Here is a 12,878-nt window from a genome sequence, read left to right on the forward strand (position 1 = left end):
TTATATTTCTTTATTTTTAATGAGTGTATGTCATAAGTGTCAAACACAAGGCCCATGAGCCAAATCTGGTTCTCCAGGCCATTTCATGTGGCACTCTCAATCCAAGGCTTTTTTTTTCCAGCATGGCTGTGGTGGAACGCTGTTCCGCCACCTCTGGCTCTCGCCCTGCGCTCCCAGCTTACCACTGTTACTTGCAAACTGGATCGCAGTGATACCACGTATGTGTATGTCATTTTGTGGTTTGTACCCATAGTTCAGCTCGTATACAATAGTGTGCATTTTTTCCCCCCCTATCCTACCTAAAACACATTGACACTAACTGCAACGGAACCAATTTCATAAAAATTTTATATATATATGTGTGTGTGTGTGTGTGTGTGTGTGTGTGTGTGTGTGTGTGTGTGTGTGTGTGTGTGTGTGTGTGTGTGTGTGTGTGTGTGTGTGTGTGTGTGTATACATACATGCATACATGCATACATGCATACATGCATACATGCATACATACATACATGTGTGTGTATATATATATATATATATATATATATATATATATATATATATATATAATTTTTTTTTTTTTTTTTTTTTTTGACAGCTCTTTAAAAATGATTTAAATCAAATCCGCCCTGGTTCTTAGTAATTTTCTAGAGACAACCAGATTTTTACTTGTAAACAAAGAGTGTCCAGAGCAGGCCTTAACCAGTTGCCGACCGCCGCACGATGATGTACGTCGACAGCATGGCACGGGCAGGCATATGGGCGTACCTGTACGTCCCTGCCTTCCCGCGGGTCGGTGCCTGCGGCGGTCGGTTTTCGTCCGGGAGCGATCCGGGACGAGGGGGCGGCCATTCATTCATGGCCACCCCCTCGCGATCGCTCCCGACGAATAGAAATCCCCCGTGACATCACTTCCTCTCCTGTAATGTAAACACAGGAGAGGAAGTGATGTATTCTCTCCTCCGTGTCGGTATTTTTCGTTCCGACACGGAGGAGAGCGGATCGGTGAGTTGCACCAACACTCTACACACACAGTAGAACATGCCAGGCACACTCACACCCCCCCGATCACCCCCCCAATTACCCCTGCCCCCCAGTCACAGTGACACCAATGTCATTTTTTTTTTTTTTTTTTTTTTTTGCATTGGTGTCATTTGTGACTGTAATAACTGTTAGGGCAGTTAGGGTTAGCCCCCTTTAGTTCTAATGTACCCCCCTAACCCCCCCAATAAAGGTTTAACCCCGTGATCACCCCCCGTCGCCAGTGTCACTAAGGCTGGGTTCACATTGCAGCGGTTTATGAGAACGAATGTGATTCGCACTGCAGTGCAAATCACATCCGATCTCTGTGCGATTCGAGTTCAGCCATTCGCCGCACCCGCCGCAAATTCGCACGGGACCCTTTTTTTGGCCCGCAGCAGAATCGGATCGCATGGGTGTTCACACCATGCGATCCGAGTTTGCAGATCGCACTGCGATATGCGAACTGATCTGGGGGTGTCAGTAACATTTCACTGACACTCCCAGCAGTTCGCATAGGGCAGTGTGAACTGCCGCCGGGAGGCATGCGATGCGGGAACCCGCCGTGGATTCGTGGCGTTCCCGCATCGCTCCAGTGTAAACCCAGCCTAATAAGCGATCATTTTTCTGATCGCCGTATTAGTGTCACAGGTGACGCTAGTTAGGCAGGTAGGTATTTAGGTTCGCCGCAGCTTTTTATAGCGCCAGGGACCCCCATATACTACCGCATAAAGCCCCCTGATTGCCCCCTAGTTAACCCTTTCACCAGTGATCACCATATAACTGTTACAGGTGACGCTGGTTGGTTAGTTATTTTTTTTATAGTTTCAGGGCACCCACCATTTATTACCTAATAAAGGTTTAACCCCCTGATCACCCGGCGGGTGTCATTTGTGACTAATAACTGTTAGGGCAGTTAGGGTTAGCCCCCTTTAGTTCTAAGGTACCCCCCTAACCCCCCCAATAAAGGTTTAACCCCGTGATCACCCCCCGTCGCCAGTGTCACTAAGGCTGGGTTCACATTGCAGCGGTTTATGAGAACGGATGTGATTCGCACTGCAGTGCAAATCGCATCCGATCTCTGTGCGATTCGAGTTCAGCTATACAGATAGTATGGCTGAATTCGTGTCGCACCCGCCGCAAACTCGCACGGGACCCTTTTTTTGGTCCGCAGCAGAATTGGATCGCATGGGTGTTCACACCATGCGATCCAAGTTTGCAGATCGCACTGCGATATGCGAACTGATCTGGGGGTGTCATTAACATTTCACTGACACTCCCAGCAGTTCGCATAGGGCAGTGTGAACTGCCGCCGGGAGGCATGCGATGCGGGAACCCGCCGCGCATTCGTGGCGTTCCCGCATCGCTCCAGTGTGAACCCAGCCTAATAAGCGATCATTTTTCTGATCGCTGTATTAGTGTCACAGGTGACGCTAGTTAGGCAGGTAGGTATTTAGGTTCGCCGCAGCTTTTTATAGCGCCAGGGACCCCCATATACTACCGCATAAAGCCCCCTGATTGCCCCCTAGTTAACCCTTTCACCAGTGATCACCATATAACTGTTACAGGTGACGCTGGTTGGTTAGTTATTTTTTTATAGTTTCAGGGCACCCGCCATTTATTACCTAGTCTCACTAGTGTACCCCTAAATTTAGGGGTGTCTACTTTCCAAAATGGGGTCATTTGGGGGGGGTTTGTGCCATCTTGGCATTTTATGGCCTTCAAAACTGTAACGCCCTTAGAAAGCCTGAAGGCGGTGCTTGGTTTTCGGGGCCCCGTACGCGGCTAGGCTCCCAAAAAGTCCCACATATGTGGTATCCCCGTACTCAGGAGAAGCAGCAGAATTTATTTTGGGGTGTCATTTCACATATGCCCATGGCATGCGTGAGCAATATATCATTTAGTGACAACTTTGTGGAAAAAAAAAAAAAAAAGTTTGTAATTTTCCCGCAACTTGTGGCAAAATATAAAATATTCCATGGACTCAACATGCCTCTCAGCAAATAGCTTGGGGTGTCTACTTTCTAAAATGGGGTCATTTGTGGGGGTTTTGTGCCATCTTGGCATTTTATGGCCTTCAAAACTGTAATAGGTAGTGAGAAGTGAACTCAAAAATTTACGCCCTTAGAAAGCCTGAAGGCGGTGCTTGGTTTTCGGGGCCCCGTACGCGGCTAGGCTCCCAAAAAGTCCCACATATGTGGTATCCCCGTACTCAGGAGAAGCAGCAGAATTTATTTTGGGGTGTCATTTCACATACGCCCATAGCATGTGTGAGCAATATATCATTTAGTGACAACTTTGTGTAAAAAAAAATATTTTTTTTTTGTCATTATTCAATCGCTTGAGGCAAAAAAATAAAATATTCAATGGGCTCAACATGCCTCTTATCAATTTCCTTAGGGGGTCTACTTTCCAAAATGGGGTCATTTGGGGGGGTTTTGTACTGCCCTGCCAATTTAGCACCTCAAGAAATGAGATAGGCAGTCGTAAACTAAAAGCTGCGTAAATTCCAGAAAACGTACCTTAGTTTGTAGATGTGACAACTTTTGCGCAAACCAATAAATATACAATTATTGACTTTTTTTTTACCAAAGACATGTGGCTGAATACATTTTGGCCTAAATGTATGACTAAAATTGAGTTTATTGGATTTTTCTAATAACAAAAAGTAGAAAATATCATTTTTTTTCAAAATTTGCGGTCTTTTTACGTTTATATCGCAAAAAATAAAAATCGCAGAGGCAATCAAATACCATCAAAAGAAAGCTCTATTTGTGGGAAGAAAAGGACGCAAATTTTGTTTGGGTACAACATTGCATGACCGCGCAATTACCAGTTAAAGCAGCGCAGTGCCAAAGTGTAAAAAGACCTCTGGTCATTTACCAGCAAAATGGTCCGGTCTGAAAGTGGTTAAAGTGGTCGTAAATTGCTGGACTTTTCTTTTCTTTCTTTTTTTTTTTTTTTACCTTGCAATGAGTAATTAAAAAAAAAAAAAAAAAAAGGCATAATGTGCTAGTATGCATCACATACTTGCCTTTAAAACAAAGCCCTCTCGCACCAAGATCTCGTAGCTGCAGCGGCCTCCATCTTCACTCATCTTGCTTCCAGGTTCGCAGGCTCTGACTCTGTGACTGGTCAGAGCTGTGATGACTTCTCGTGCATGCGGGAGACACTGATTACAGCACGGGGCAGCCGTTCCTTCAGAGCGCATGCGCCAGTGACGTCACTGCGGCATGTAATATAAATGGCTCCTAAACATGTACCGTTTAGGAGCCATTTATAAGATATTTTACACTACGTATAGGTAAGCCTACTTATGGGTAAAAGTAATGTGTGCAACTTTTACTTCCACTTTTTTAAGTGGTTATAGAAACCTATTCATCCAGCAATTTGCAGTATTCCTGTGTGACCCGGGGACTTCTATTACAGAAACCTTCTTCAAATTGTATGTTCTTTCATTTAATCAGTGTAGTCCTTTCTGCGTCACTATGTAGCCTTTTGTATTATAAACGGAATTGTTATACTAAAGTACTTCTCATAAACCCACAACTTGTTCTGTCTGCTAGGCTGAGGATCTGAGGGTTCTGCTCAGACAGATGGAGAATTGGGCACACCGACTTTTTCCTAAGCTGAAGTTTGAGGATTTCCTAAATCGCTTAGAAACATTGGGGAACAAAAAGGAGGTGCAGGTAAGTGAGCAGTATAAATGTAAGATATAGTAACTGCAATGTAATGTATGAATGCATGTAGCACCTGACCTGCTTTGGTTAATTTTGAACACTCTGGTTTCTAAACCAATATAACAGTTATGGAGAACCTTGGCACCCCAGATGTTTTGGGACTACATTTCCCATGATGCCCATGCATTCTGCATTGTAGTTGAGCATCATGGGAAATGTAGTTTCAAAACATCTGGGGTGCCAATGTTGGCCATCACTGCCATATAACAAGAGTACTAAACACTAAGGGCCTGTTCACACTAGCAGTTGGGGGTCATTAAAATCCCAGCAGTTAAGCTGTGTCTTTACCGCTTCCCCTTTAGCTGCAGAGGCATTGGCTGGGGTTGTACATAGGCTGTAGCCACAACACTTTGCTTCATGGCAGGCATTGTACTGGCTAAAAGACTGTATTTAGAGAGTAGTGGTTAATGATTCATACTATGTTTGTTTGTTTATAGTGCAAAAAAAAAAAAAAAAACGCAGAGGCGATCAAATACCACCAAAAGAAAGCTTTGTTTGTGGGAAATAAATTACATAACTTTTATTTAGTTACAGCGTCACATGATTGCGCAATTGTCAGTTAACAACTTGCCATCCAGGCCATAGCTGGAAGATGGCTACAGAGCGGTCGGCTTATTCTAGGAGGGCATTAATGGACATCCTACCAGAATCTTGCTCTCGTGCGCCCCCTGGAATATCAGTGACCGCTGGGTCCAGAGGACCCTGCGCATCACGGATCATGGTAAATGGCCGCTGACAGCTGATCACGCTGTCTTTTTTGCTTCTAAACAAACCAGTGTCGTGTCCGGTTTCTCTCTCCCTTCCCCGTACCTATCGGTGCTGCAGCGCTGTGGGCTGGTTGTGTACTGCCTACAGTGCTGCTCTTTGCCCATTCCAGGCATCCATCCCATTCATGCTCAAAGTACTCATCCATCCATACTCATCCATGCTCTGTGGTACTCATCCATTCATCCCATCAATACTCATCCTTGCTCAGCAATACTCATCCATCCATGCTCGGCCACCTATACTCAGCAATACTCATCCATCCATCCTCCGCCATTCCCATCCATCCTCCGTCATTCCCAGCTATCCACATTCACGGCTTATCCATGCCACTACAGTGCCTAAAAGTGTAAAAAGTAGTCAAATTAGATTTGACATTTATGCCCCTAGAATACCCGATGGTGCTTCCTGCATGTTGGTCCTCTGTATGTGGCCAGGCTGTGTAAAAGTCTCCAACATGTGGTATTGCCTCACACACACACACACACACACACACACACACACACACACACACACACACACACACACACACACACACACACACACACACACACACACACACACACACACACACATATATATAGATATTTAGTTTTCTTTACACATTTTCCTAAAAACTTGTAGAAAAAAAATTACATTTTCAAAAGACTCTATGCCTCATTATACATTGGGTTTTCTTTCCAAAATGGGGTCATTTCCATTGCCCTGGTGCTCCAGGACCTTCAAAAGTGTAAGAGGTAGTCAAGAAATGATATGTGTAATTTATGCTCCTAGAACACCTGAAGGTGCTCCCTGCATGTTGGGCCTCTGTGTGGCCATGCTGTGTAAAAGTCTCACACGTGGTATTGCCATACTCGGGAGTAGTAGAATGTGTTTTGGGGTGTAATTTGTGGTATGCATATGGTTAGGAAGGGGAGTTAAAGTGCCCAGTTGTTAAGTGGTTAAGTAACGTAGTGCCTTATTGCAAAAACAATGGCCTGGTCATGAGGGTATAAATCACCCGGAGCTGAAGTGGTTTATTAACCCCTAGGCACCGAGTGCAAGCAAATATGCGGCCGGATCTTGGTGCCAAGGGGCTGCATCTTTGCGTATGCCTAGAGCGCGCTCCTGGCGTGGTGAACGGCAGCTCGCGAAAAGCTCCTAATCGCTTCTTACAATCGGGAGTTTTCCAATCACGGCGGTCACACAGTAACAAGCCCAGAATTTTGAACCCCTTAAAAAGAGGGCGGGAGCTGGTGCAAAGGGATGTTAACCACTTGCTTACTGGGCACTTAAACCCCCCTCAGTCCCAGACCAATTTTCAGCTTTCAGCGCTGATGCACTTTGAATGACAATTGCGCGGTCATACAACACTGTACCCAAATGAAATTTTTATCATTTTTTTCCCACAAATAGAGCTTTCTTTTGGTGGTATTTAGTTACAGCTCGGAGTTTTATTTTTTGCTAAACAAACAAAAAAAGATGCAAAAAAAAAATCATGTTTTAATAGTTTGTTATAAAATTTTGCAAACGGGTCATTTTTCTCCTTCATTGAAGTGCGCTGATTAGGCGGCACTGATAGGCTGCATTGGTGGGCACTGATGGGCTGCATTGGTGGGCACTGATGGGCTGCATTGGTGGGCACTGATGGGCTGCATTGGTGGGCACTGATGGGCTGCACCGGTGGGCACTGATGGGCTGCACCGGTGGGCACTGATGGGCTGCACCGGTGGGCACTGATGGGCTGCACCGGTGGGCACTGATGGGCTGCACCGGTGGGCACTGATGGGCATAGTTAAGGCGGCACTAATAGGCACAGATAAGGCGGCACCGATGGGCACAGATAAGGCGGCACTGATGGGCAAAGATGGGCACAGATAAAATGGCACGGATGGGTGGCACGGATAAGTGGCACGGATGGGTGGCACGGATGGGGCACTGGGGTGCAGCACCTTTGAGGCAGATTGGGTGGCACTGTGGGGTGGCACTGTGGGGTGGCACTGTGGGGTGGCACTGTGGGCACTGACGGGGGGCACTTACTTTTGCTTTTATTTTATTTCAGGATGGCACTGCGGGAGGCAGGTGGGCACAGGCAGGTGGCAGGTGGTCCCTTGTATTGATGGCCGTGATCGGGACTGATGTCCCGATCACGGCCGCCGGCGATCGGCTTTTTTTTTTCTCTCCTCGCGCTGTCAGCGCGAGGAGGAATAATAGCCGATTACCGGCTCCGTTCTATCACATGATCAGCTGTCATTGGCTGACAGCTGATCACGTGATAAGGGGTCGGGATCGACCCCTTACACGGATCGGTGATCAGGCGAGTCTCACGGACTCGCCGATCACAGAGCGCGCCGCGCGCGCCCCTAAGGGGGCGCGCAGGCCGCTCGTAACCGGGACGACGTCAATAGACGTCGTCCCGGAAATGTAGGTCCGCGCTAATGCCGTCATTTGGCAATAGCGCGGATCTGAAGTGGTTAAAAATCCTTCTTGCTGCATGTTTGGTCCGCACCAAAAATGCATCTCCCTATTGAAAAGGCAGAAAGAACGCATTAAAAAAATGCACCTGTGTTGCGTTTTTTGATGCATTTTTTTGAGTCCCGTGATCTATGAAAACACCATAAGCACTGCAAAATCACAGGCATTTGGAGGAGCCATTGTCAGCACTTCTTTATTTTTATTTTTTCAGCACAGCACTGATGACCCTATTTTTGACCAATAATTTTCAGAGGCCAAAATTTAGATCCATCACTAAAATAAACCCCACAGTCAGCTGGTTGGGATGTGAAATGTTTTAGGTAGTACGCGCACACACAGGGAAACCTGACACGATGTGGCAGCCCATCACAGTGGTCACAAGATCGCTGATCCTATGCAATGCATATCATTCCATTATGCTTTACCTTTGCAGGGAAATAGAGGAAGTAAAACCCACCAGGGTTAAAACTGTAGCCGTTGCAAAACCCCCAAGTCCAGCAGGCACAGTTTTTTATGTTTATCTGCATCTTTACTCCTCTAAATTCCTCTTATTCAAACAAATTGTATGCTCATGTGTATTTTAAATTTTAATACTGATATTTTGTCACTATTCAGACCTGCCTAAAAAGAATTCGGATGGATCTGCCCATCGTCCATGAAGACTATGTCAATGATGAAGGTATTTCCTGTTCTCGCTGTATTCTTTATATTCATACTGTGACTCTCCTAGCTTTGTCAGGGCAGATTTATAGTAGAACCCTTCTTACCAGGAGGATGGATGACTTCCACTTGAGCTGAGCTGGGAATTTTCTTTGGTTTTGTTTTGCATGCGTTGCCCTTCCATGTGCTCCTTGCTGCAAAGGCCGGTTGCAGGTGGGGGCCGTGGCCATTTGTTTGTACAAGTAAGAAACCAGCAATTTAGTGTACTGTGGCCTCTGCTTGGCATCCAAACGCCAAACCGCGCCAGTTCGGGGGGAGACTGGAAGGATCAACTGCCGATGGAGGTTGGCAATCCCAAAACTTTGACACCATTGAGCAGTCTCAGAACATATGGTAACGTGCTAACAGTTGCCCGTGAACCAGGGGTAGTCTGACAACCTTTTTATCCTGTGCAATCTCTGGGGAGTATAGTACACCCTATGTAAGAATGCCATCTGAATACGTTTTGTCCCAGGAGGAGAGCGTTAACTTCGAGCAAGCCTGAAAACAGTCTTCCCTTTCTAGGGTAGGTATATCAACCCTTCCCGGCCTCCCAAAGAGCCTCCATCTTGGGGGACTCCACTCAGAACAACGCTAAATGGAGGAGAGAGGTTTGGACAGGGATTCTTGGTCCTCAATGGGGTCCGTAGCCAGTCAGAGGGTATAAGAAATTTTAGGTCCTGGCCAATATTTCGAAAATGCATTCACCTAGGAAGGTATAAATTTACTCAAAAGATCTGTAAAGAGGAGGAAGAGAAGACTATATATATATATATATATATATATCTCATTGATCCAGCTTGGACCAATGTAACTATGGTTAATGCCATACCTGTGGGATCCCCCTGGAAGCTGGTAATCACGTGGACACTGCTACTCCAGTGACTTCCACTGGCCTTTCGGGTTCCACGCTTTGTGGATGCCCTGATGCATTATGAACACAGGAAGTCGGGATGCTCAGCATGGGTGCCATTTAGAGAATGCTTTGCATTTTCCGAATGAATTGTAAAGTGATCTTTGATTTGGACCAGGTGGAGAGGCAGGGCGCTCCACCTCATCCAATCTCAGAATGCTTTGCATTCATTCAGAACATGCAAAGCATTCTCTAAATGGCGCCCGTGCTGAGCATTCTGACTTCCTGTGTTCATAGTGCATCATGCTGGGCTACTCTGCACAGGATCTGTCCAATTCAGTGGCTTCCAGGGGGATCCTGCAGGTATGGCAAAAACCATGGGTTACACTGGTCCAAGTTAGACCAATTTTATGTAAATATATAACCACTTCAATACCTGGCCATAGTCATATGACGGCCACAGATGGGATCTCCCATCCTGGGTGGACATCGTATGACGGCCTCTGTATTTTGCCGCTCCTGCAGGCCCCCGGGGGCCCACAGCGCGGCGATCGTGGATGAGGTGTGTCCCTCGGACACAGCCCATCCCCGATCTGTGTGGTTGCCAGCCCCATCCACCCCCCCCCAGATACATGTGACCGGCCATGTCCAATCACAGCCGGTCACATGTTCTGTGCCGTTACAGCGCTCGTGCACGCGCCTAGGGTGCATGCAGAGCGGCGATCGGGGATGCGGCTTGTCACCCTGACACAGCTCAACCCCGATCGCAGTAAAGAGCCAATGAAATTTGCTCTTTACCACGTGACCGGCTGTGTCCAATCACAGCCGGTCACAGAATGTAAACAAACCGCGGTAACGAGATGTTACCGGGTTCTCCTCCTCACACACTGATCGTGTGTGAGGAGGAGATTGCGGGAACATCTCGTAAACCGCCTAGTGTACACACCAACACACACTGATTACCCCCCCCCCCCCTCCAATAAAAGAGGACCTGTCACCACCCATCAAAGTACCTGTCCCAGCCCATCTGAGTACCCGAGTGCCTATTTGCAGCCCATGCCTCATAGAATACACATTGGGTTGTTTGCTTTCCAAAATGGGGTAATTTTGTGGGTAATTCCATTGTCCTGGTGCTCCAGGACCTTCAAAAGTGTGATGGATAGGAACGAAATGAGATGTCATTTATGCTCCTGGAACGCCTGAAGGTACCACTTCCATGTTAGACCTCTCTATATGGCCAGGCTGTGTAAAAGTCTCACACATGTGGTATCGCAATACCCAGGAGGAGTAGCAGAATGTGTTTTGGGGTGTAATTTTTGCTATATACATGCTATGTGTTAGAAATATCTTATAAATGGACAACTTTTGTGTGTAAAAAAAAAAAAAAAAAAAAAAAAAAAAAAAATTAATTTCTTTCCACGTTTTCTGAAGACTTGTGTAAAAAAAATTAACCGTTCAAACGACTGATACTGCTTCATAGAATACACTTTGGGGTCATTTGGGGGGTATTTGTACTTTCCTGACAATTCAGGGCCTCAATAAATGTGATAGGCCGTCAGTACATCAGGTGTGATCAGATGTGATCAATTTTCAATGATTTGCACCATAGCTTGTAGACTCTATAACTTTCAAAGAGACTAAATAATATCCACTAATTTGGTTTATTTTTACCAAAGAGATGTAGCCGTATAAATTTTGGCCCAAATTTGTGAACAAAAATGACTTATTTGCAAAATTTTATCATAGAAACTAAAAAAAGTGTTTTTTTTTTTTTTTTTTTTTTTTCACTCATGTCGCAAAAAATAAAAAACCCAGTGGTGATTAAATACCATCAAAAAGCTCTATTTGTATGAAAAAAATGATAAAAATGTTGTTTGGGTACAGTGTTGCGTGACTGAGTAACTGGCATTTAAAGTGTGAGAGCGCTGAAAGCTAAAAATTGGTCTGGTAAGGAAGGTGTATAAATGCCCTGTATTGAAGTGGTTAAATAATTGGCAAATTCTGATGTTAAACCTGTAGATGTGTGTTTTTTTTTTTTTTTTGAGAGATGATCCATTTCTCTGATGGCTTTCTAAGGCCCCTTTCACACTGAGGTGGTTTTCAGGCGCTAAAGCGCTAAAAATAGCGCCTGTGTAGCTCCTGAAAATAAAACGGCCCCTTTCACTCGCTGCAGCGGCACTTTGCGGGCGTTTTTAACCCTTTTTTGCCCGCTAGCGGGGGTTAACCCTTTCTACCCCGCTAGCGCCCGCATACCGCTGCTAAAATGATAGTAAAGCGCCGCTAAAAATGCGGCGGTTTACCGCCGACGCCCGCACCGCCCCAGTGTGAAAGGGGCCTAAGGCTGGATTCACACCTATGGCATTTTTTTGTGCTTTTTGCAGATTTGTACTACAGTCCATTTACCATGGTTTCCTATGGAACACGTTCTGTTGTACAAATCTGAAAAATGCAAAAAGCACAAAAAATGCCGTAGGTGTGAATCCAGCCTTAGTGTGTGATTTTCTTAGGTGGCCCCTTACCTAGGGATATGTTTTATTAAACTTTGAAATATTGTGTGGCAGATATTTCTGTGTTGCATCGATGTAGTAATTTTGATGTGACATTAATACTGCCACAAAATAAAACGGTTCCTGCCGACAGAACCTCTACAGGCATTGGGGCTTCTGTGCGATGGTTCCATACATTACATGCTAGACTTTGTCTCATTATTAACAAAGCTGGTTTTAATATCTTTGCTGCGGTGTGTTTATGAATACTTTTTTGCATTTTGTTATCTTTTTCCAGTTGTTGTACAGATGGAAGATGACCGCCTTGATTCTGAAGACTTCCCAGCTTTCCCAGAACCCTCTGCACCATCTTTGTCACAATCCAGCACCACTGAGCTGAGTGAAGAGACGAGACAGAGGATAGAGAAGAACAGGCTTCTGGCTCTGGAGAAGAGAATGCAGAAGATGCAGGCACTAGCAGATAGCCAGGGTATAAATTGCACACGCTAAAGGCTCGTTTATAATTGTTTTGGGGGGTGGGGCAGTAAAACCCTGCAGTTAAGCTGTGTTTTTAGTGCCCCTCAACTACACCCCCTTTAGCTGCAGAGACCAGGGGTGTACACATGCCATAGCTACAGTGCGTCTCTTCATGGCTACAGCAAAAATACTCCCTATTACAATTAGTGGGCCTGCTGTACCGGACCCATTTAAGTGAATCGGGGCTGCACCGTAATTGCCTCTCAACTGTGCACAATGCAGTCTGTTGTACACAAGGTAGTCCTGCATTTTAAATTGGTTGTAAAGGCTAAAAGTTTTCCACGCGTGAAGGTAAAAAACCTGTGTGCTACTCCCCCCTACAGCCCC

The 12,878-nt window shown here is 45.7% G+C and overlaps 1 protein-coding gene and 1 non-coding gene across 3 annotated transcripts in view; both read left to right on the forward strand.

Moving 5' to 3' along the window:
• The window catches only part of LOC143958209 (TIMELESS-interacting protein-like), a 57,397-nt gene that overhangs the window by 28,017 nt on the left and 16,502 nt on the right, over positions 1-12,878 (forward strand). For both annotated transcript variants that reach the window (XM_077467684.1, XM_077467685.1), the window contains exons 5-7: positions 4,584-4,706; positions 8,592-8,655; positions 12,313-12,504. In XM_077467684.1, coding sequence (XP_077323810.1) covers positions 4,584-4,706; positions 8,592-8,655; positions 12,313-12,504 — 379 coding nt within the window. The remainder of the gene's footprint in view (positions 1-4,583; positions 4,707-8,591; positions 8,656-12,312; positions 12,505-12,878) is intronic.
• LOC143958265 (small Cajal body-specific RNA 14) lies at positions 12,083-12,213 on the forward strand. Its single transcript, XR_013270111.1, has one exon.

The sequence above is a fragment of the Lithobates pipiens genome, unplaced genomic scaffold (genome assembly GCF_037356315.1).
Source record: "Lithobates pipiens isolate NorthernLeopardFrog02 unplaced genomic scaffold, aLitPip1_a1.2 Scaffold_6, whole genome shotgun sequence".
Lineage (NCBI taxonomy): Eukaryota > Metazoa > Chordata > Amphibia > Anura > Ranidae > Lithobates > Lithobates pipiens.